The following is a 25,362-nucleotide window of genomic DNA, read 5'->3' as shown; positions in this document are numbered from 1 at the left end:
TCACTAAAGGAGAGCTTGAACCTATGTACTTGTGTAAACCCTTCACAATTAATGAGAACTCCTCTACTCCGTGGACGTAGCCAATCTGGGTGAACCACGTACATCTTGTGTTTGCTTCCCTATCTTTATCCATTTACATACTTATCCACACTAGTGACCGGAGCAATCTAGCGAAGGTCACAAACTTAACATTTTCTGTTATACCAAAGTCCTCACTGATTTTGTGTATCAACATGGGTATTACAAATTAAATAAAGAATTAAATAAATAAATAAAATGAAATAATAAAAATAAAAACTTTTCTCTTCCCCTCCCTCTTCTCTTCCGGATCTCTTCCATTCCTCCCTCTTCACCTCCTTGACCTGCCTTCTCCCTCTCATCCACCCTCTTCACCCCCTTCCATTCTCTCTCCCTATATCAACCCTCACCCACCCCTTTTTCTTAGAACCATTCAAATGACACCCTATATAGACCATCCCAATCTTTTCCCCTCCCGAAACCCTCGCCAATCACCACCCTATTTCCTCACACCCTCTATCTCTCTCTAGAACCTTCATTTTTCTCTCTCTAGAAATGATAGGTTTAGGAGTGGTTGTGGTGTACGGAAACAACGCAATCGCTAAAAGCAAGAAGTCATCATTCTCCGTCAAAGTGGGCTCGCCCAAATGTTCCGCAAGAATGTGATTATGAACATCGTCAATGACCAACAAGCCTAGGTCGTGGAGGAGGCCAGCGCATGTGCCATCATGGCCCTAAAGCTTGTTCCCACCGACATTCGCGACCAAGGCGGCATCGCCCTGATGTCCGACCCGCAACTCATCAAAGAAATCAAGCAGGCTATGACAATCCCCACCATGGCCAAGGCTTCCGATCAAGGCATTGATCTCTTCGTTGGTGGCGAACTTAGCAACGCCATTGATTTGGATTTGGAGGGTCTAGATTTAGATTTTGAGGGTTTGGATTTGGATTTGGATTTTGAGGTTTAGGGTTTGGGCAATGGCGGTGATGAAGGCGATAGGGTGGCGTAGTTTAGGTTGGGGTAGGTGAAGGTTGATCTAGGGAGAGAGAATGGAGGGGGTGAAAAGGGTGGTGGTGGAGAAGGAGGAGGTGGGTCAGGGAGGTGAAGACGGAGGAATGGGAGAGATCGAGGAAGAGAAAAGTTTTTTTATTTTTAATTGTTTAATACCCACGTGGGCCCATATTGACATGTGGCGCCCAGTCATTGTCCATGTGGGAGCCACATCATCAATTATGGAGGTTCTGATGGAAAACTTAACATATGTATGAAATGTCCCAGAATTATGAGTTTAGGTACCAGACTGGGACTAGAAAAAAACTTCATGTACCAAGAAACTTCAGAGTAGTAAACTGAGATAGCAGATGACGACGCGGTGACTCCCATAGCATGGCGATTCGATGTATTTAATTTTTACAATAATATTTATATTTGTACGTAGCGAGCTCATGACTTGCAGTTACCTAAGTTAAGGGCCACATGCAATTTGACTCTATACCACGTACTAGAAGAATTCACCACGAGAAACATATTTCTATATTTATATATTCATATGCATATTAATCAACGTGTAAGTTCATAAATGACTAACTGAAAATAATGTTAAATCCAAAAGTAATGTTATATCATGATGATAAACCTTCTGACTTGGTGTTTCCGTCCATCATGCATGTAGGTGAAGTCAATATCTTATATGTGTATCTGAGATTCTGAAATATCTAAAGCGTCAAAAGGAAAAAAGAATCATAAAAATAAAGTTAAAAATATATAAACAAAGAGGTGAGAAAATGCGAGGTCAATGGTATGGATCCGGAAGAAATTAAACAAGTGGGCAGCTAGTGCTACACCTTTCCAGTAAGGACTAACTAAGGAGGACAATAAGACTTCATACATATATAACAGAATGTAAGATTAATTATCCGAATAGGGAGCCAAATGGTCGGTCCATCCTGAAAATGACTCGCACGCATGTTTATTATCTATTATAATACATATTATAGTATTAGGTTATGTATATTATTAATTCGTGGCATTAAGACAAAGTCAATGTTGATCGGCTTGGTGATGTATATGATATTGGAAGTGGGTGAAAATTATAAGCCTAACTCTTCATTTTTGTCAAATTAAGCTCATCACCTACCTCATATTTGATAGCCTGTATTAACAAATTGGTAACCAAATCTTTATACCTATGGATTCTAGTTGGAATAATAGGCCTCTTACCACTGTGCTTTTTGCTGATTCGTTAGCTAGGTTTGATCAGCTTCTTCCAGTACTGTATACAATGATAATAATCAACAATTCGTTAGCTAGGTTTTTTTTTTTTTTTTTTTGTCGAAACATTCAATTTATTAAATTAGTAAAGATACAATTTGTGATGCAAGAGCCCAAGAAGCAATGTTTGAGGGAAACTTGATAAGAAATAAGAAAGTACATTGCCAAATGCCACAAACCTTGCATATTAGGCTTTACTTCTTTAATATTAAATGAGGAGGTGGCAGAATGTATTGTCCAACATTAGATTATCTTATAACCGCTCTCTTTTTCAACGTTACATCTTAGAAATTGGCGTACTTCATTAGTTACTAGTTCTTGGAATCCATACAACTTTTATTAAAGATAATTAAGTAAATTCATTTAAGTAACTTTGTACCAACATGACAGAGGGGGCGTTGGGGCTAGCGAAATGCGCAGTCGCACAGGGCCCCAAATTTGAAGGGACCCCCAAAATTTTTGCCATCTAATGTTATGTAATAGGGAATTGTTATTAGCACTCCAAAAATCTCATTTGGCACTCCAAACTTTCTATAATTAGAAAGAAAAATACACTTGTGAGAAGTGTAAAATGAGATTTTTGGAGTGTTAATAACAGTTCCCATGTAATAATGTTATATATTTAGAACATTGCTTCTGTTAGTACTTTAAAATCTCATTGTGCATTCCTTATAAGAGTATATTTTTTTTTTCCTTTCTAAATATAAAAGGGTAATGCTAGGGAGACTAAATTTGTAAACTAAATGATGAGTCACTAATAAGAAATGATCACGTTTATCAATGTTTAAGTAATAATCCAATCATCAACTTACATGTCAATTAATTTATAAAATTTTGTCTACAAATTTGGCATCCCTAGCATCACTCAATATAAAAATTTCGAGTACAATGAGATATTTTGATTGTCAATAATAACACCCTAAAAAACGATAGTTTTCCAATTTTATTATATAATAAGGTTATATATTTAAGTGAACTTTAAAGTTAGTGTGTTGAAGTTTTTTTTCATGTTTGGTTGTTTAAGATTGAACTGCTTTTGATTATCTAGTGAAGGTTATGTTTGTAACTTTTTTATTTATAATTAATGACATTTATAAACTTGCAATCAGTGAGTGCTAAAGTTTATTTTGATTTAAGTAATTGTTTTCTAACATCAATACATTGCTTTACTTTTTTTAATACTATTTTAAGGAGAAGCCCTTTTATAAATTTGGCACATGGTTTCCAAAATCTCATAAACGACCCTGCAACATGACTATAGAAATTTTACTATATATGGATATGATTGTTATCGTTCAAACTAAAAGGTCGAAAGATATATATATATATTTTTTTTTTCTTTTAAAGGGTATGTATATACATTGCAGCCTCCCAAGGATCCAAAGAGTCAAAGTGATCTTTCTCGAAGGCGGGCATCATTAGTTTCTTTCAACCCATTTGAGACTTGGAAAGAAAAGGACAAAAGTAAGCGCGCCAGTCATGTCACTTGTATGCCTAAATGCACGGTTCCATTCTTCCAGATGAGATAACAACACCTCTAATTCCAAGAATTCTTCACTTCTTCACGCGTTCAAATTTGTTGGTGTGTCTACTACTATCCAGAGTAACCTTAATTAGCCCTTTCTTCTTTTTTCTTGGATTCCACCGGACCCATTTTATGATGTATATAGGCCTCTAATACGACACAATTTGGCTTTTACATAGCAAAGCTAAAACCAAAGACCCAAAAAGTTATATTTACAAAACTTAATTGTAAATGACTGGCTGCATCCACTGGAGAAAAAGAGATGGTGATGTTGACGATGACAGGATTGGATGAGAACGAGGAGTCATCATCATCCAGTGAATTCAAAACTTGTCAACAAATTAAAGTTAGCTTCTAATGTTAATTTAGCAAATTTTTGGACTTGGACGAACAAACGGTAGGTATAAAAGGATGTGAGACCACTCCTACATTCCCTACATTTGTCTTCAAAATCTTATTCATCGATTTTTTTCTTACAATTATTCGTTGATTCTCATCACGTAACGTGTGGTTTTCCATTTTAGATCTTGTTTATCAATAACTTTGAGGTGGCAGAGAGTGGAGTCTCACTTTTGAAAAAAGTTCCCTTAGCATTCATTTGAATTAGAATTCAAGAGTAACAACTATGCAGCAGAAGTGAAGGAAGAAGCAGAGAGAGCTAGGAGGACAGCACGAAAATGGCAGCTGTAAAATATCTTTTATTACAGAACTTAAGTGTCGGTCATGGAGCAGGTTTGGCATGCAATGTCTTGCTGGAACTCGCCTAATCTTCTGGTTAGCGGATGCTCGTGAGAAGATTTGAAGATACAGCGCATCACAACTTGTTAATGGTATCCCAAATGGTCATGCCAAAGAAAAAATTGGTGTACAATCTCTAATGTGGGGCTGGCCACATAGTGGTTCTCTATGGAGCTGATGGTTGTAATTTACAAGCCACTCAAGAGACTCTCCATCTTCTCTAGAATACACTTCTGGCCATATTTATAGAAGTGATGCACAGAAATTCAACTCTGTTTTCTACAAAGGTTTCAACGCGATAATTATTGAAAAGGGAAAGATGTGCTCAAGCATGCGAATAAAGCTCTTCAGATTGAAAAATAAAGAAATAGTTAATATATTCAAGATAATTACATATTTACAAAATATTGTCTCAATAGCTTATCACAGTTCAGAAATTCATATACGTAAGGGCCCCGGCCGAAGGTGCCTTAGGTCATATCTCGAATGTCTTTAAAGCTCAACAATGTTCTTCTGGAACTTGGAGAATAAAGAGACTCTTTAATGGCCAATTTAGTGCCATTTGACAACACTATATAGGCCTATATGCATCATTCTATCAGGTTGATGTGCCTGAGAGGATTGTTAGAGGTGCATTCTTAGGTACGAAGTTAGTAAAATAGGTGCATTCATGCAAAATGGTGTGCATGGTTGCACTATTTACCAAACAACTAACTTTCCCACTAGTCATACATAGAATTAAATTAATTGAATTAGTCACTAGCATTCATAAGTTTAAAAACATAAATTTAATTGAATTAATTATTCAATAAAATAATCCATTAAACTTAATATCTAAAATTAAGACAAACACCAACAAATTATCCGAACATAGGAAATTATTCAAAACTTAAACCAAAAAACATAGAGAGGTTCGGCCACATAGGGAATTTGGCCCGGTAAGGGTAAAATTCAGCCAGTATATGAGCCCATGTCTAAGAATCTAATCTTCCATTAGAGCAGGTGCCTCCTGAAAGTGAGAAACCTCAATCTTTGTATCCTCTAGTTCCTCCACTTGAGCAAAGTTTGATTCAAACTTCTTACGACGAGAATGATACTCAACTTCAATCTTGGAGGGAGCTCGAAAAACACAAGGCCAATTGTCCTTCGCACCACAGCGATAGGACATCTCCGCATCCATGATATTGGCTGCTTTGCCCTTATTCTTGAAGTTCGACGCCTTTGGACCAAGGTTGAATGCTTTGAGGCTCTATTTCCTCCCTTTGATAGGCATGCACTATGTTGACCTTGGTGGGACGGCTTCTAGCTGCGCCTAGAACAATGGTTCAGTAGTCAATTCTCGTTAATATGTGTTTCAGGCACAACGGTCGAGCCAGTAGGTCAAGCTTGATGATTCTTCATCAACAGTTGAGTCTGCTTTTCAACAAAAAATAAAACTGAGATTAAATCAGAAAACTTGGTGAACTTTTAAGCCCTATATTGTTACTGCAGAACAATATTGATCATAGAGAAGGCCGAATATGTCTTTTCCAGGAGAACTTGTTCAATCAAGTCTTCGTTACAGAACTCAAGAAGTGATTGGATTCGACAAACTTCATAATTGTATTCATTCACGAACTTAAAGACATGGAAGTGCAAATGCTACCAGTCGTGTCTTGTTTTAGGCAAGAATATGTCTCTTTGGTGATCGAAACGATCCGCCAAGCGACCCATAAAGCTTATGGATCTTCCTCAGTGAGGTACTCGATTTGTAGTGCGTCGTGCATGTGTCTTTGTATAAAGATCATGGCGGTGACTTTGTCAACTTTGCCAACCGCGATATCCGTCTGAACTTCTATGGTTGCTCTAGGGCTTTTAGCAATTCGGTGGAGTTTCATCTTGGACTCACTTTAGGTAGTTTCTTCCAAATACCTCTAAAACGGTAAAGTCGAGTTTGTTCAAATTCGACATATCCCTAACACAAAATAAATGGACAAAATTGTGGTTAGTACAATGGAGACAAAATTATGAATCCATCCACATAGAAGTAGAACATTCGGGTTCTATTAGACATGTATTGGTTTAAATTTTCATGAAAAACTTCGGGTTTTCAAAGCTTATTATTTGAAACTTCGGGTTCGAAACTGTATGAACTTCAGGCTCATGTGTTCCTACAAACGCAATGTATACAAAACAATATGCAACATATAAATGAATGTAGTTCTTCAAGGCCTACGATAATAATTTTATGAGTTGACAATTGTTTGTTATTGAGCTTCTGCCAATAAACAGTGATGGGCAAAAATATTAAAACCCAATAATGCCTAAAAAATCAAGCATTGAAATCGATGGTCCGAAAATTGAACCAAAGTCCATATGGAAAACTATTTGAACCGAAAAGCCCAAGCCTAAAAATTGGGATGGGTTTAACTCAGGCTATGTGGGGCAAGAAGAGGTTGCAAGCCCTTCGTGCGGTTTTAGGTTGTAGGGAGCAAGCCCATACGGGGCAGAAGGCAAACAAATCCCACGGGGGGTGATCTGCTACATAGCAGAGCATGGGAACACCATAGCCACGAGCTGGTATTCACGGCCCTAGCAAAGGGGAAGTAGTGAGCGGGCCCAAAAAAAGAATCTCTTTCACTGCAAGTCGAGGGGATAAACACCAAAGCCTAAAAGGTTGGTGTTTGAACCAAAAAGAAACCAAGCCCATCTAGGCTCGAGATTGGACCAAAGAACACCCCAATGTTGCTAGGTGAAGTCATCGGATAGGGGAACCAGCACTGCCGCTTCTAGCGGCCATGTTCTGGGTCGAGGACCTTCGGTGCAAGTTGGGGTTCAACGAAGAACCTCGAGTGTGACGAAGAAAAGGTATCTCGACGTCCACAAACCAAAAACCTATGGATTCAAAATCAGGGTTTCGAGTTCCATTGAGATTCTAAAAAATCTCGATCAAGTCTTCGTCGATGATGACTGCAAGTCATCAGAGATGGCTCGACATCACCAAAAACTGGTGAGTCACGGTGTTTTGGGTCGACTTGAGGTGAGATCCACATTGATGGTTGCAACACTGCCAAAACGGCATCGTGTCTCTGGTTCTGGTTTTGGAGCCTAATTGGCTCCATGGTCTTAGCTTGCTCAACAGTGCAGCTTCGAGCGATTGCTCGATGGGTGGGTTTTTCGAAAACCCTAATTTTTTAAAAAAGTTTAATGCAATTTCAATCAACAATATCAATTCACATAATCGCAGTGTTATGAGTATAATGCATAGACAATTTATGTAGATTTTAAAGTTCGTAAAACGTAAAGTTGGATCATGCATTATAATGAAGGTTTGTGCAATCATGGTTGGAAAAAAATGTTGAGATTAAAACCATTGTTTTTGGAAGAACCTGATTGCATGATTTTATTGGTGAACTAGTTTGTAGCAGAGAATTCCCCGTTAGATTCCTTAGCGCAGTGAATGAACGTGATGTGGCCTATATTTAACTGAAAGGGAAAGGGGAGATGCGGCTTGAGAGAGTATGGTGAAAGTAACTTTAATGGGAAAAATAGAGATCATGTATTTCATAAAAGTAACTTTAATGGGGAATAAAAACATGACCCCGAATAAGAGTTTGCTTGCAAACAAAGACGTGAAACTACAGCATAATCAATTAATAATCTCAGATATAGCAATAAAATGAAAGGGGAAGGATCTATAGAAACCAATACTCTAGTGTTAGAAGATCATATGAGAGATGAAATTCTCAAATCAATTGTGGGATCAGAAAATATGACTCTACAAAATATTTATACGAACGGATTTGAACTTAGATTGCAAAAGTTAATACTAATCAAACTAAGATACAAGTCGCTTGTGATAACTCAATTATTATTAGATTTTGGTTTAGAATTATTATTATTAGATTATATACTGTAATTTTCAAGATATGAATGTACAAAAGCAACAAAACAACAACCACTTTATGTGATTATCAGACATAAGAAAAAGAGAATGGTCACGGGTTCCTCTTGACTCACCTATGCACTCAGCATGTCATCATAGATAACTACGTATAATAAAAACATATATATATATATATATAAACACACAACCTTACATGCATATAGAAGTATATATACTTCTTTTGAGATTATGAATCTCATATCGGAAAAAGAAAGGACTTTATATTTGTTTATAAGTAGTTGAGTTACTTCTCATATAACTAATTGTTTTATGGTGAAATCTTAACTTTCTCCATGGTATAAGAGCAAGTTGTCACATATGTGAAACCCAATGACTACATGTACTTCATGACACTCAATTTTTATTGTCCACGTATTAAGTTTGAAATTCGCCACACGTAATGATGCATATTGAAAGTACGAATTTCATATTAAAAATAAAAAGACAAGAACTCATATTACATGTGCTTATAAATAGTTGAATTGCTCTCTATATTGCCAATTTATTTACCCACGTAGCCAAATGTTTTGAGGCCTAGAATATATGAAACGTATCTATGAGTCAATATATAATTGTAAGTTATCACCCACATTATGAACCTCCTTATATATACATGTTCCAACCCCAACCTATAATGCATATGCATGCGTTACTCCTGTCAAGCCCCACATCACCACCTCCCAGCCAATTACTTTCATACAAATTTGGATGCATGAAAAGGAGATAGATTCCTTGATTATTCTTAACATGCATATGTGTTCTTCCTAATGCATGAATACATGTGTGCGTATATATGGCTATTATTTTCAGACACGGGTTAATGATATAGAAACAATAGACTTCACCCCTTAAAAAAAAAAAAAAATCTTGAAACTTATCAATTTTATTTAAGTAAATATACATAAATGTTTAGTAACTTACTAACCAGTTCTTAATTCTATTGGTTTTTCCTTTCCAAATTGTAAGAGATCTCAAATTTGAATCTTATGTTTCTTGTTGAACAAAAAAATTAATATTTTGCCCTTTTATAATTCTCATATTGCAAAAATGAAATTTACATAGTGGATGACGAAGAAAAGGAGGGAGGTAATTATCATAGTGATTAAATATGATTAAATTTTTACACGATCTCTCATTTTTTTTGTAAAGGAGGGAGGTAATTATTATCAAACGGTCCACTTGTTTTGACCTCTTAAAAGCTGTGATAATTTTTTATTGTTTGATGAAATTTAGAATATCCAGATCACTTGATTCGGTGACTTTGATGGAAGAGATCCGGAGATGATCTCTTTCCAAAATAATACACCCCTAGCATCGCATCACTGAGCATGTTCAAGTGTGGAGTGAAAAATAGGCCTAGGTTTGAAAATTATAATAAGAAACGAAAGCAATTTATAAAATTAATTTTTAATGATAATGAAAGAAAAGTCCAGGGGCACCGCTAAGGGGCTGTGGCCACCCTGTCTTGTTTTCGAAATGTCACTTTCTCATCTTAAACACCGAGCATACCTCTTCTATGTAGGGCCTCAAAGCTTTGTAGATCTTTCTATTAACTACGCTCTACATTTTTCTTTTTCTTCTCTCTCTCTCTCTCTTTCTATTTTTTTACTCCTTGTTCCTTTCCTCCCTGTTAAACTGGAGAGAGAGAGAAAGAAAGAGAAGACAAAGAAAAAAGAGCAATATTATTCATATCATATTTTTGTACCACATCATACCATCTTAGGTAGCATTTGATGTGGACAGACACATTTGAATTAATCAGACTTTTAAATTTAATTCATTATTTAATAAACTAATAATTAAGAAAAACTAGTTAATTAAATGATGATTGTAGTATACGAAGAGTCTTTCTCCTCCATTTCCTTTGATTTTGCAAATGTTTCAAATGATGTGGTTATCCATATCAGATGCTACCTAAGGTGGTATAGCAATGTGATATAAAAACATGATATAAATAGCATTACTCAAGAAAAAAAAACTTTTAATTAAGGGCATGGAATGACATATTAACCTTTCTCTTACCTCGCCTACCACTTGCGCGCAGTTGCATATACCAGTTAATAACCTTCCAAAATAACTGTTGTTGAGTGAGTTTTTGGTATAAAGAGGGCAGCGGGATGCCCAAGCTAGGTATATGAGGAATAACGAGTACAGACTAGTGCTTGACGAACTAGCTAGCTTTAATTAATTGGTTAGTTTCTAATCAGTTTATGGCAATTGCAGCAACAAGAACAACCACCTCATCATCATCAACAATGAGCCACGACGACTCCAACAAGGCCGATCATGATCATGATCATGAGCATGATGAGCATGTTGATGAGCATGAGCACGACATGGTGATGCCGGGTTTTCGCTTCCACCCTACTGAGGAGGAACTTGTAGAGTTCTACCTACGCCGTAAGGTTGAGGGCAAGCGCTTCAATGTCGAACTTATTACTTTTCTCGATCTTTATCGCTATGACCCTTGGGAACTTCCAGGTATATATATTCACTCACTCCCCACACACAGATCGATCCAAATAATCATTTGGATTCGCCATATACAAAGCAGTACATATATGTGAAATTCAACTCACCTTCTTTAAGATAATTTTATTTTATCTTAACTTGTATGAATGATTGTGTGCAGCTATGGCAGCAATCGGGGAGAAGGAATGGTTCTTTTATGTACCAAGAGACCGCAAGTACCGCAACGGCGATAGGCCAAACCGGGTAACTACTTCTGGGTATTGGAAGGCAACTGGAGCCGACCGTATGATCCGAAGCGAAAACTTCCGCTCAATCGGCCTCAAGAAAACCCTAGTCTTTTACTCTGGGAAAGCTCCCAAGGGTCTTCGAACTAGTTGGATCATGAACGAATATCGCTTGCCTCATCATGAAACTGAACGATATCAAAAGGTACATATATACATACATAGATTAAAACTAAATTATCAAACTCATTTGGAAATGATTAGGCTCTTCGGGATTTCTTCTTTCTCAATTTACCCAGAGCCTTTGGGACTTCTCGAGTACTGATGGTGAGCGAGTAGGACTGCTGCTTGTTATACCTCAACTCACAATCTTCAACATATATGAGAGAAACTACATGAGCCTTATGTCTTCACTACTGCCTAAACTTTGATCAGTTCACTATATATACATAGCTTAATATAATTAGCTAGTCTCAGTCTCCAGATTATAGATCTTGAGTTTATGTTAATTCTTTTGTATATATCATAGACAATTTGGCATAAGACGTACAAGTTATTAGCAAAGACAAAAGATAAGAAAACTTTTAAGAACACGGACTAGCTAGTTTGACATGCACTAGCTAGTTTGAAACGGATCATGTATTTTCTCCAAATAAATCAATATTGCTTCCTACTTATTCAACATATGGATTGATCCTTTGATTCTGCTTTGGGTGAATCGATGTCTAATTTGCATTAATTTAATTTTCAGGGAGAAATATCACTATGCCGAGTATACAAGAGAGCAGGAGTTGAAGACCACCCATCACTCCCTCGTTGTCTCCCGGCATCCAGGGCATCCACATCTAGATCATCAGTACTAGTAGATCAATCGACGACCATGTCAGACAATAAAAAGCAGCACACCAATAATACCAACACAATTGATACTGTGATGGAAAAAATCCAAGCTTTCAATGAAGGCCAATCGCAGCAAATTCATCATGATCATGAACATCAGATGGATCAAAAGATTAGCATCGAAACTGAAGGTAGTAGCGGAAATTCTGATGTGACAACAGTTTTGGGACTTTCGAAGTATAAGGTGTACCATCACGGCCACCACCAGCCCCACAACATTGAGAGTAGTACTAGTACCGCTGCCGCACTTGGACAACTGGGTACTCCAACTCATCATGTGGATCAGGAAGAAGGGATGCCTACTTTCTTGCACCACCTAACAAACTCAAGGCAAATTGCTGCTAATTGCTATTCGGGGATCTCAAGTACTGGCAATTCATGTGCAGCGCTCTTCACCGGTGGTTCTTCTTCTGTTTCATCTTCCAATATGAATGCAATTGATGATCTTCATAGACTTTTGAATTACCAACCTGTACACGTACAGCAGCAGGCCACCTCCAATCATTACCAACAGCAACAATATGTACACCATCATCTAGTACAATACTATGATCATCACCATCATCATCCTCCCCAACCCAACAACTTTTTCTCCACAAATTTACCTGCAGCAGCGGCAGCACTATCAACTATACAGCCACAGCCGCAGCAGCAGCTCCCCCCCAACGCACTTCCAACTGCTTTCTCTGACCGCCTATGGGACTGGAATCCAATATCAGAGCCAAACCGGCCGGACTACAACAATCCGTTCAAGTAATCAATCAATTATATATATATTGCTAAAGTACTGATGACCAATGTTATTCTTACATATAGATCGATAATAGTTCTATCGATAAACTTCTTAATTAGTTATGCTATTAGCTATCTACTCTCATGAATGATTTATCTAGCTAGCTAGCTAGCTAGCTTACCCTTAATAAGTTCTAAGTCTAGTAATCTAATTGCATAATGTTCTAGCTCATTAAGCTCATATATTACTTTTTTTCTTTTAATGTTATGACTAATATGTATCTTGTTTCATAGTTTCTCTTCCGGGTTTTTGGTTAAAGTAAGTCTAATTGAATTATTCCCAACTGCCTTTTGTTTATGGCCACTGTATATATAACATGTGATAGCGCTAGGCTTAGAACTGTGTTGGATGAATATATGAGCACTACGACTGCATGCATTGGTGAAGGTGCTTAATGAATTCCTAATTAGGGTTTCAAAGTAAATCGTATGGGTGAATCACTGAATCTTCTTTTCCTTTTGTGAACGTCGTCTCTTATTCTCTTTATGATTTCAAGTAGTTCAGAGATCCTACAAGAGATCAAGTGCTGATTAGGGTTCCCGGTCATGTGTGCTGATTAGGGTTCCCGGTCATGTGTTATTCTCTAAATTCCTCAACATCACTTCTTTTGTGTGTGTGTGTGTGTGTGTGTGTGTGTATTTGTAAGCATTATTATACATACTATATGAACATGTGAGGTACGCGTATACTTTGTACTGAGTGCTGAACAGAGAATGGAGGAGCGAGGATAATCTTAAATTGCATTGGTTATTTTTAGAAGAGTTAATCAAGGTCGATAATGTTTATATTCCAGTATAATACTCTTATATTACAGAGATTTTTTTTTTTTTTCCAAACGATAAACTGATTTATTAATTATGGAATACGAATCGAAATATTAACATAGCCTCTAGGATGTTAAAGAGCCAAATTGGCTCCCAATCATTCCAGTGAAACACACCACTTAAAAATATAAGCAGCCACCTCAATTAGAGGCGGCTTTATTACACTTCAGAGGAGAAAACCTAAATGCAACGGACCTCAAACGGGAAGCCAGAATATGAATGTGATGGACTATCCTAAACCCTAGATATCTATCACCGCCTTTGCATGTGTCTCTACCTCCACCATATCGAAACCCCACTCCACACAGGCCGTCAACCCAGCACGTATGGCCTCGGCCTCTGCCACGATGCTATAAAAATCTCCTACACCACCAGCCGTGACTGTACATAACAAGTTTGATTTTATTTTGGTGCTGTGACAATACATATGTGTTCAGGCGAAGATTTCTTCGAAGAGGGCACCTCGACACTCAGCACAGCTCCCCAAGGGATTGACACTTTGGATGTGTAGTCGGGCTCTTGCATGCTAATGTGCTGCATGAAGATGACAGAGTTAGTTTTGAAAGGTGCATTTGTGGGGCCTTAGGTGTAGGCCTTGAGACTCGCAATCAAAACTAACCAAGTGATAGGCATGCCACTACTATCTCAAATTCTCAGTATAGTAGATGTAGAACAAGATTGTGTTTAGTCGATTCCTTGCGCCCCAAGTTACTCGAACTTCTTCTTATCAAAGGATTGTCGTAGATGGGTTAAGTGCACATTAAGTTCTTTTTCTTGCCTTGCGAACAATGACTTTTAGTTCATAGTCTTATATGTTCGAATGAGGAGAGTTCAGATCCCTTAAGTCATTTGTTTGGTTCTTGATTGGTTTTAAATGAGAGCATATCCATTAAACTAACCGGATCCAAACACAAATAAAACTCTTAAAGTAGGAAAACAGGCGGATATGACTTGAATACATACTGGAGAATGCATTTAAGTAATAGATCTACAAATTCAGAAAGCAAACACAGAGTTTCGGGTAAGATTTCACCTTGTCTGGCAAGGTTGAACCTCTTGCAATCGCTCCTCTTTGAGTTTACAGAGGTTTTTATGCAAAAAAAAAGGATGGATGGTAAACCATCTTACACAAGGGAATTGATACTATGCCACTAGGGGTGATAGCAGAGCTTCTAAACAAGACAAAACTGAGATCTAGGCTGATTATAGCTTTTAGATGTAAATCTGGCCTGAGAGCACAGTTTGTATGTTTGTTTGTTTGATTGGTTGAGTGTCCTTGTCTCTGAGGCTTCTTCCTCCTTTTATAAGCAAATTAGCCCGACTGCAGTGACTTTGCTCTTACCCAAAAGCATTTAGAGGGTAGTGAGTCATCAGCTTTTTACTTGTATTGCTACTAAAAAGTGTTTTTTGGTTGATTGTGAAGTCCCCATCACTTGACATTTAAATCATAGGCACATGGCCTATGCATTAATGGGGAGGCGCCAATTTGTGTCTGGGCATGATGTTGGGTTTCGGGCAAGTCTTCTTTTAATTTGCATCTCTAGGCTTCCACACACTTGCAGCCTAATGTTCAAATATTAACTCAAACAGTATGTGCATGCGCATGTGTATAAATTGTAAGGGGAAGATGTAAATCAAACATTATTTGATGGATCGGAGTGGCATGGATGAGGGCCTGCATTCTAGTGCAACTCCAAGCCGCCAATATTCGTCATGTTATAATAACTTCTTAGACTTTAGGGGTGCATCGATGTATTGTTCTTCATGTGATATATACAGGAAGCTGGATGCAGACCTCTCGCGGTACACGCACACTACATTCGAAGCATGGGAGAGGGGGGGTAGGCACCAGTATTCAGTAGCCAGCATTCTCAATGGGATTACTAGAGCTGCATATTTTAGGGTATAACTGTGAATTAGTAGGTTGGAATATTAATTATTACTTCTGAGTCTCTGACAAGTCAATGAGACCTGCATCGCATGTGTGCAGCTTTGCGGGCAAGTACGCGTCATGCTGAGCTCGGCTTTCGTGTATTGTTTGAGGAAAAATATTAATATGACACGGTTACAGTTTTACAATGACTTTTCATGATAATAATGCAATAATATGTTTTAAGGTTTCTTCACATATTATTACATGATTGGCATAGAAAAGTCGCTGCAACGATGTACCGGTGTCATACAATTTATTTTCTTGTTGTTAGAGAGACTAGTCCAAGGAGGTCCATGCTTATGATGGTTTTGCCACACTAGCTAGCTTTGTGGTATTGGAAAGTGTTATTCATATTTCTATTTTACTTTTCACACTCTTGTTAATTTTTTGCCATTGATTTTCTTCAATACATTAGATCCGAAAATAAAAAATTAAAAGAAACGTGTAAGAAGTAAAAACAGATATAGCACTACCCTTGCACAATGCCCAGCACAAATACAAAACAATGCTTGTGGTTGTTTGCCAAAAAAAAAAACAATGCTTCTAGTTCTTCACGTGACCTAATTAGTTGTTGGCCTCTCTAGTTCTTTGTAAATTTCTTGGCCAAAATGTCACGACAACAGAAAAGTCCTTCTATCACACCCAATATGCGTCATTGGACGCATTCATTTAATGGAGAAATTTTTTATTGTGACAGGAATACAAGTGGTACATCACGTGTTTTAATACAAGTGGTGGGAAATTTTATTTTTTAAGTTATTAACTTTTTAGCACACATATTTCATCATTTGTATAATAACACATAGTGTACTATCCTATGCCCTGGTTTGATACTGAGGTGATTCTGAAAAAAAAAAAAAAAGTGGCTATCAAAAAAAGCCAGCTTTTTTTCACAGTTTTTGGTGAAAAAAAAAGCCAAAAACACAAAGCTACAAAACCCAGCTTTGAAAAAACTAGTTTTTTTTCACATCTGTTTTACATAAAAATTTATCAAACACTATAATACTGTTTTTTTTTTTCAAAAGCACTTTTACAAAAAAAAATTACCAAACACTCTGCTGCTTTATTTCATAGCAGCTTATTCTCACAGCACAGCAGAAGCAGTTGTTTTTCAAAGCACAGCAATACCAAACCAGCCCATATGTACCGGTCACAATGAAAAATCTCTCTATTTGATGAAGCGGAGAAGGCATGATAGCGCTTGTTTTTTAAAAGGGGTATGAGGTGAGATGATATATTTTACTAAAGAGAAATCATTTTTAAATGAGAAACTCCAACAGTACAAGGTGATATTTTATTAAATAAAACAATAAGAAATTACAAATAGTCAAGAGGAGCCATAAACCGAACCCTCATAACAAAGAAAAATAAATATTCATGTTTCAACGGGCTAGATGTCATCCTTAACTTTCAACGGCACATGTTGAATGTTACACATCTATGTAATTCAAAAGACACTATTTACAAGCTATTAGATATTATTACTCACCATTTTCCGCCCTTAGTAGTATTTTGCAGCTTTATTAGTATTTTTGCGCCATAAGAACTACATCAAAATACATTTTTCTTTTAGTCATTACAGATAATTAGATTGCACATAATTTATTTAGAGACTGAATTTAAGTTGAAATCTTGTGGAGAGCTTTTTCCCCTAGTCTTTTGGGCTAGTTTTATATTTTCCTTGGCATTTCCAAGGTTCTGCTTTTCGTTCCATAGTTGTTTTAGGGTCTTCTCTTTGGTGCTCTTAGTTGATATTGGTAGATCTTAGGCTTAGTATGGAAGCTCTATCATAGAACAAGGCGAGGAGGAGATGCTAATAATCTTGGTGGCTTTGTTTATTGTTCGTGCTTTGGCCATGCTGGTGGATATGAGGCGTCTGGACCTTCTTTGGTCTTCCACAATGTTTAAGCGGTTGTTTCCCCTCCTCATAGAGGCGTTTTTCTTATTGGCATTGCATTCAGTAAAGCCTTGTATGAATGCTTGATCGTCTTTGGTGAGTTTGGATAACATGTGAAGGAAATCTTTTGAAATAATTAAGGTTTTATTTGAATAACTCATGCTTTTAACAAAGGTTAGGCAACAAAAGCTAGATCATCATATATTTATAAAACAAAACGATTTTCTCATTATCTTCAAGGCATAACGAATCTAGTTTCTAAAGAGATAAGGGAGAAAAATCATTTAATCAAAATCCACACTTTGGTTCTAAAACCAAACCCTACACTTTGGATAGAATGTCTCCAATCAAAGCTTCTCTATACTTTCTTTGAACCATGAAATGATTCTCGAAAAGTCACCAAGGGAGAAGAGATCTAAATCTCCATACGTACGCCAAGTTGATTTTCAAAGAAGATGATGAATCTTGAGGAGACAATGATGCTAGCAGCTTCTCCTCAACATTAGTGTCGTAATGGAAGAGGAGAGATGTTCTCTCTACAAGAATGAAACACTAAAGCCGCAAGAGACTTAAAGTCCTTTGTAAAGAGCTTACACTCGTGCGAAAACTCTAGCCTTGCTATGTATGGCCGCGGGTTAAGTGTTATTGAGCATTTTTGGGATGTGTAATGGAAGTTGTCATGCACAACAATTTATAAGCTCAATTGGATTGGAAATTCAAAACTTATTTGAAGGCCCAATAAGACATCTTACAGTCATACGATTAATTAATTTTATAACAAGAGTGGAAATATGTTTGGTGAAGGCTCATTCAAGAAAGATTTTGCAATTTTTGCTCAACATAGAGTATGATGGCTGATTTTTTTTTTTTCTAAAATAAGACTTGATTACTTGTGTTGTGTATTTATATTTATGTGTTTCATATTGTACGTAAAATCGGATAACCTCATCTGGATGATGTATAGTTTTGTTTGGACAAAATATTAATTGATACTCAACATGTTCTAAATCTTAGTTCACTCCCTAACTCAAGAATATTACGACCTGTTTGATATGCTACTTAGAAACTCTAACTTTAAAAGTATTATTCTTTGTATAAAGATATGTTTTTATTAGAAAATTTAAAATAAAAACTATCTGGTATAAAAATGAAAATTATTTTTAAATCTTACGAGTTTCCAAAAAAATATACCTACACCCACAAAGAACTCCCATCGTACCTTTCCTCTTCTCTCAACCTCCCATATTCTGCCATTTCTCTTGAAGTCCATTTTTTTCCAACTTCCCCTTTGCCACGACCTCCCTTTTTTCCTTAGCGCTAATTCACTTACAAGATCCATTGGCACTCACACACGACCTCATTTCTCCCAAAGTAAAACAGAACATATATATATGCATTGGCAAACACAACATAATGCTTCCCATAGAGTAGTTGTATTCGGCTAGGAGTTTATAGAAGATCTTGGTGTTGCCGTGCCCTGCTTGTTTTCGTGTTCAACTTTCATAGCCGCCGTTGGAATCAGGTCAGTCACTCATTCTTTTGTATTTTAATTGTATAACCTTATAAGGCTAACAATTGGTATCAGAGCAGCTGATTATATGATTAAGGGGTGGTTTGGGAGTAAGGTGCTTAAAAAAAAAAGCACCCATGAAAAAAAGCTGGGAGGGTTTTAGGTGTTTGGTAAACTGAAAAAAAAAAGGCTTATTTTGGAAGTTGCTGTGAGAATAAGCTGAAATCAAAGGAAAAAGCTGAAGCTGTTATTTGCAGCTTTGGAAAACTGGCTCTTTTTCAAAGCACACGGAGCTACAATGCTCCTTTAATGAAAAGACCCACTATCAGACTGCTTTTTTTTCCAAAAGCACTTTTACAAAAAAATTTACTAAACACTCTGCTAATTTATTTCACAGCCGCTTATTCTCACAACAGCTTTTTTTCAAAGCACAGTAATACCAAACCAGCCCTAAAATCTATTAAGAAAAATTGATTTTAGAGACTGAAAGAAAACAGCTTAATCAATAATTGATATTTGGATAAATGTTGAAAGTCTACCAATCACATATGAAAACATACAATGGAAAAGACATGAAGGCATTAACATATGGATGGGAAGGTTCATATATATACATTGGCATATGAAATCCTGGTATAACCTTTCCTTTTGGTCTCCTCGTTTAAACAAGTGCTTTACAGTTTCTTTTAACTAGCAGCAGATCGTTAAGTAATTTTTGCTCCAAATGTTAAAGTTTTAGATGGGGGCTCCTTGACAAATAGACCAAATCTGTGGAAATTAGTATGTCTGGGAAAAGTTGAATTTTTAAGGCATACCCAGAAGCATACATATAAATGTGCATATATATCTTGTTTGTTCATGGCTATTTTGTTAGTAGTACATGAGTGAGCCTATTGGCTGGCCTCATCAGCTCCACCCGCAGTTTCCAGGGTGAACAGACGCAAAGGGGACACTAAGCACCCCCTCAAATGCCTCACGGACATGTTTTGGAAAACACCCCAAATCCTTATTGCTTCTTATTTCTATGGGTAAAATAAATTTGTGCAAATCAATTTTTTTAACCAGTTGTCTTAATGTGTGGGACATATATATAGACTGAATTGGATTGCCATGTCATTGGTTGTTGTGGGAAGTAATCAATATGGATCAAATTTTAAATTTGCAAATATGTAGCAAAATAGACATATGGTGTGTTTTTATACAAGGATTGGGTGGTCATATATCGCTTTAAGCTTGAGATGATCCCATACAAGACACAAATATATGTATAATATGGCAGATACGCAATAGTTATGTAGTACTTTTGTTGCTTATGGTCATAGTGATATTAACACATAAGGAATATGTACAATTTTACTTTCATATCTTGGTATAGTCAATTGTATATGACTAGTTAATTATGAAATGGACGCATAACTTGTGAATTGACTGAGAATGGCAGAAAGCATTCGGTGGCAAGAGCAAGAACAATATACAAATAAAATGAGGTTTGTCGTAATTATGTGACAATTCTCATTTGTATTTTATCTATTTATTATTTGAGAATTGTGGTTGGTCATGTGATTATAAATATGTTTATAAAGAAGTGGTGAACATATGAAGGTTTATAAAAAAGTGGTGAACATATGAAGGCATAAGGTATGTATTTCATTCAGAGCATGTGACTAAATTGATAAGCATAAGTCTTCAAACTTGTATATAGTTTATTAGTTTTTCCCATGCCTAAAGAATTTAAACAATGCTTTAATCAGTCAATTTTTATGTGCCATAAGGGGAGAAGAAAATAAATTATTCAAGGCTAATGTATGGCATTGTTTAAGTCTTATGCTTGTAAATCTTTTCAATTTGAATTATGATGTCGGTTTAAAGGATGAAATTTGACTACTAAAGTTTCTTTTGGACATCGAAATTGAAATGATATGAAATTGAATTTGTTATGGATGTATAAATTCATGATAGATGCATATAATTGTTTCTGGCAGATTGCGTGTCTTGATTTTAATCGGGTGAATGACACGTCTAATGGTCACCAAATGACCTGAATTTTGGATATGTTCAACATATAGATGTCTAATATGTGTCTGAAAATTTTCGTAATTTTCTGCCATATATTTTAATTATGGTGAATTCACTAGTAATCCATGCTCGTATAGACAGTTACTGGCAGATTATGTTGGTTTTTTTTTTTTGTTTGAGACATGACTTTAGACTACTATGTTGATCCAAAACGGCTCTATATTTTTATTTTATGAAGATTAGTATGTCTATTTTGATCAGTATAAATTTGGTAGCAATCAAGCTTATAAATTAATTATGATTAATTCTAAAGTAAGTGTAACTCGTTGCTGAAAATTCTGTTTGACAACTTTATGTTGATTGTAGTATCTATTTTATTATGTCTAAAATATAAGGCAATTTTCTTTAGGTACATCTTTGAAAGAATATATTAACAAGTGTTTGCCCAAGTGGAAGAATTAGTGAACGAAAATTGGGCTTCACACTCATTAACTTATTTGCAAGTATGAACTCTGAAAACTTAGTGGGAATTGTTCTAAAATTTTGACCACTAAGTGGACTTGCATGAATCTATTAAAGCATTATTCTATCTTCCATGATTTTGTGTTACTTGAATGTCTATAATATGTTTAAGTTGCACGAATGGATACTTGGTATATGCGTACATTTTCTATTACTTGCAATCATTTGGATTTCTCGGTTGATCATTTGTTTTGGGGCTCATAAGGACTTAGCATGAATGTGGACTTATTAATACATATAAGATGGTTGTTAGATGCAAGTTTTGTGTAACAGTGGTGAATGCTTTCATGTTTAGTTGTACCTTTCATTAAGGTAATATGCATTCATTGATTGAGTAAGGCTATTCCCAAAGGCATATTTTCAAAAGTATGATTTATGTATTGATTTGCAAATTAAGTAATGATGTTGCAGATCATTGGGAGTTTGAGTTTCATGTTAGTAATACCTTACATTTGCAGATGACCTATAAGGTATGTATAGAATCCAGGTATTCATTTTAATCTCCAGTTGAATTCATTAAGTCACATTTTTCGTGTGCTAATCAATTATCTGATGAAATATATATCAGATATCAAGTTGTTATCAAATTGCATATTAAATGGCATGACATGGTTTATGCACTACCTCAGTTGTGAGGATTTCCATCTTGCCCGCAGGTGTTGGAAATCACTATGAAAGCAACTGGTATGGTGCATAAATCAATGTCAAAAACATATTAATTCATCTTGCTCACAAGTGTTGAATTAATTTGTTTTATGAAGTTTTTGGGATATTTTACTTGGACATGTGCCTATTTGGTATTTTCAGTTGTGTCCGTTGGCTACAAACATTGTTTGTATTATTACTAATCTAATGAAAGTGATACATGATTGTTTTGGAAATGTATTCACACCTGCAGGTTATGGTGGCTTCATTAGATGAAGGATATCTGCATTGGCAAATTTAAGGCTTCGAAGAAGCATAAAGTGTAACTTGTGAGTTACAATAAGGTGGACCTGAGATGATATAAAGTAAGACATTTTGGTTAATTTAAAGTTTCATCTCTTGATCATAATTTGTGTTTCATGTGAATGAAGATTTTCGCATGTGTGATTATGAAGGTTTTGGGTTGTGTCAACCCTACAACCTTGTTAGTTCCATGTTAAGAAATGCATTTGACAGAAATTGCATTAAGGACGAGATGTAATCACTGTTACATGGCCACTAAAGTGACATTAGTCTCCAATCTCAAGTATAAACGTGAATATTACATTTTGTACACAAGTGGGAGAATGTTGGATTTATCCAATAATCAACCTTTTAAGTGGTCTACTACATGTAATAGGAATGTAATATTGAAGAATAATGTTAATTGTGATTTGATTTCTTAAAGATATCAATCCTATATAAGGTGTCTTATATTGGAAATAAGATTGATGGAATCCTTAATTGAATATGATTATGATACTTGACTTGGAGGCTAATAAAGTAAGTTTAGGTTTCCTTTATGGATGGAAACCCTAGCTTTTAGCCTATATAAAAACATCAGTCCCTATAAGCCCTAAAAAACACAACATAATGCTTCCTATAGAGAAGTTGTATTCGGCTAGAAGTTTATAGAAGATCTTGGTGTTGTCGTGCCCTGCTTGTTTTCGTGTTCGACTTTCATGGCCGCCGTTGGAATCAGGTTAGTCACTCATTCTTTTGTGTTTTAATTGTATAACCTTATAAGGCTAACAGCACCCTCATATGCAAGAAAAGGTTGCAACGGAAGTTCGAGAAGTAGCAAATTTGAAAGATGATTCCAGCATTGTTGAACTTGCAGATTATCTTAATGAAGATGCCCTTAATAAAATGCAGTATCTCTTAGCAGCTTTGACTAAGACACAGACGCTCTACCCTGCAATTCCACTGGTAATTTGACTAACATCTTAACTAAATCTAATGCATGCATACTGCAAGGGAAATGATTTCAGTGCGCTCCCGTTTATTTTTCTCACTTAAATTTCTTTTGATTTATTCAATTTAAGGATAGAAATACTCCACGAATTATCTTTTATTACTTTTTAATTAATAAAAACACCGCTATATAAACCATGCACTATAGTCAATAGCATTGATCTAAGTTTTGTCCATTAGAGAAAATGGTTTGTGTTAATTTTACATATATAAAATAAATGGGTAAACGGTTACCCGTTTATAACTGCGGTTAATACCTATAACCACTCATTTAAATTTCACAGGTAAACGGTTATACCCATAACCGTAACCGTGAAGTTTAAATGGCGGGTAACCGCGGGTATTTTGCGCATCCCTAGCTTGAAGTGGCTAGTAAACTCCGGTGTGGGTGATTCAAACTGGATCAAGTTCACCGAACCAAATTGTCGAAGCAAATTACTTTGGTATGCTCCAAATTCGTAGGCGAGATTCCTTTCATCAAGAAAGATCTACTTATCCTCCATGAAAGGAAAACCTAATCAAAACTTGATTAGGGAAATCCCTCGAGTATTTAAAAATTCTTATTGTAACGAGATTGACATGCGTCTCAAGCAATCATCATCCTAAGAGGAAAAGATTTCCTCTAGGATTCACCTAGTTGACTAAAGATTACTGTTCTTAAAAGTTATAAGGAGTATTCCTTAACTAGTATATACTATATATAAACCCCATAGGGTTCATATCAAATGTAGCACATATGTTGGAACTAAAATTTTGCACCACTGCTAATCATAAAGAATGCGAGAACGGCCACCTACAGATAAGAACAAACAACCATAGTTAACTAAAGTTGTTGGGTGTGGTACCGCCAAAGGATTTTCGAAGGTCAAGTTAGGATAAAATCTTATAACTTAAGCAATAGACAAGAGACTGAAGTGTGTGTTATGTGTGTCACCATAGATGAGCCCTAGATGAGTGTATTTATAATAGTCGGAAGATAGTTTTTTCAGGATATAGAATTTGTATTAAACCGAAAGAATCCTAAAGATATCCAGCATAAACAAATTGCTTCATTTGAGGATTGTAACTACTTGCGAGTATGCGGCACAAGCCAATCTCGAGATTGTATGAATCTCGAAAAATACAGGAAACCAATATGATCCTTAGTTAGAGCAGGTTTTTGTATCTTGCAGAGCAAGCATGGTCGATCTCAACGAGGCTTGCTGGTTCACCTACCATTTTGGAATCCAACTAGATGTGGTGGCATCGTTGATCCGTTTAGCCTTTACTCCGGTCTCAAAAAATTATGGTCCCACATCATACTATCATTCTTGAGCCTACTATCTAAGTTTTAAAGACACTCCTACTGACTTGATCGTTGGAGAAACCTTGACTGGTACCATGCCGGTGCATAGGTTCTTTATGATCTCTACTTTCTTTTGCATGTTACTGGTGATGGTTCTTAAATCTATGGAGGTACGGAAGTTTAATTACAACAAGAGGTAGATCGAATGTATAACTAGATTTTGTACTCTGAGATTTTGTTTGGGTTGGAGGACAATTCCACAACTGAAAGAAAAAAATTAACTGTAAAAACACATTTTTTGTCTTTTCAAAGAAATAGGTTGTTTAGTATCTCGTAAGTTTGGACTTTTGAGATAGGCTTACCAAACAAGGATTTTAAATTTGTGGCTTAAAAACTGTTTTTAACAAGTTGGTGTCAAGAGCATACTCGAAGGACTACATTTTTTTAATCAATTTGAAACCCTTTTTTTTTTTTTTAGCAAGTGTTTGGGTTAAAAACTGAACTTTAGGCCCAAGGATGGAGTCGGCCCAAAAGAAGGCCTGGAGGAATAAAAGATCAAAGCCCAGCCGA

The 25,362-nt window shown here is 36.1% G+C and overlaps 2 protein-coding genes across 2 annotated transcripts; both read left to right on the top strand.

Annotated features, from left to right (window-relative positions):
* Positions 1-420: 420 nt before the first annotated feature.
* On the top strand, positions 421-1,483 carry LOC103416355 (pyridoxal 5'-phosphate synthase PDX1-like 4). Its single transcript, XM_008354612.3, is given in 2 exon segments — positions 421-649; positions 652-1,483. Coding segments are annotated over 2 exon segments (411 nt in total). The 5' UTR covers positions 421-573; the 3' UTR covers positions 987-1,483.
* A 9,057-nt stretch (positions 1,484-10,540) lies between these two features.
* Positions 10,541-13,097, top strand: LOC103402468 (NAC domain-containing protein 35). The gene is made up of 3 exons (XM_008341222.4): positions 10,541-10,959; positions 11,111-11,379; positions 11,926-13,097. The coding sequence occupies exons 1-3, from the start codon at positions 10,689-10,691 to the stop codon at positions 12,829-12,831; spliced, it is 1,446 nt and encodes a 481-aa protein (XP_008339444.2). The 5' UTR covers positions 10,541-10,688; the 3' UTR covers positions 12,832-13,097.
* Positions 13,098-25,362: the final 12,265 nt, after the last annotated feature.

This window comes from Malus domestica, chromosome 15 (assembly GCF_042453785.1).
Source record: "Malus domestica chromosome 15, GDT2T_hap1".
In the NCBI taxonomy this organism is placed as follows: domain Eukaryota; kingdom Viridiplantae; phylum Streptophyta; class Magnoliopsida; order Rosales; family Rosaceae; genus Malus; species Malus domestica.
This window is presented reverse-complemented; position numbering and strand designations above follow the sequence as displayed.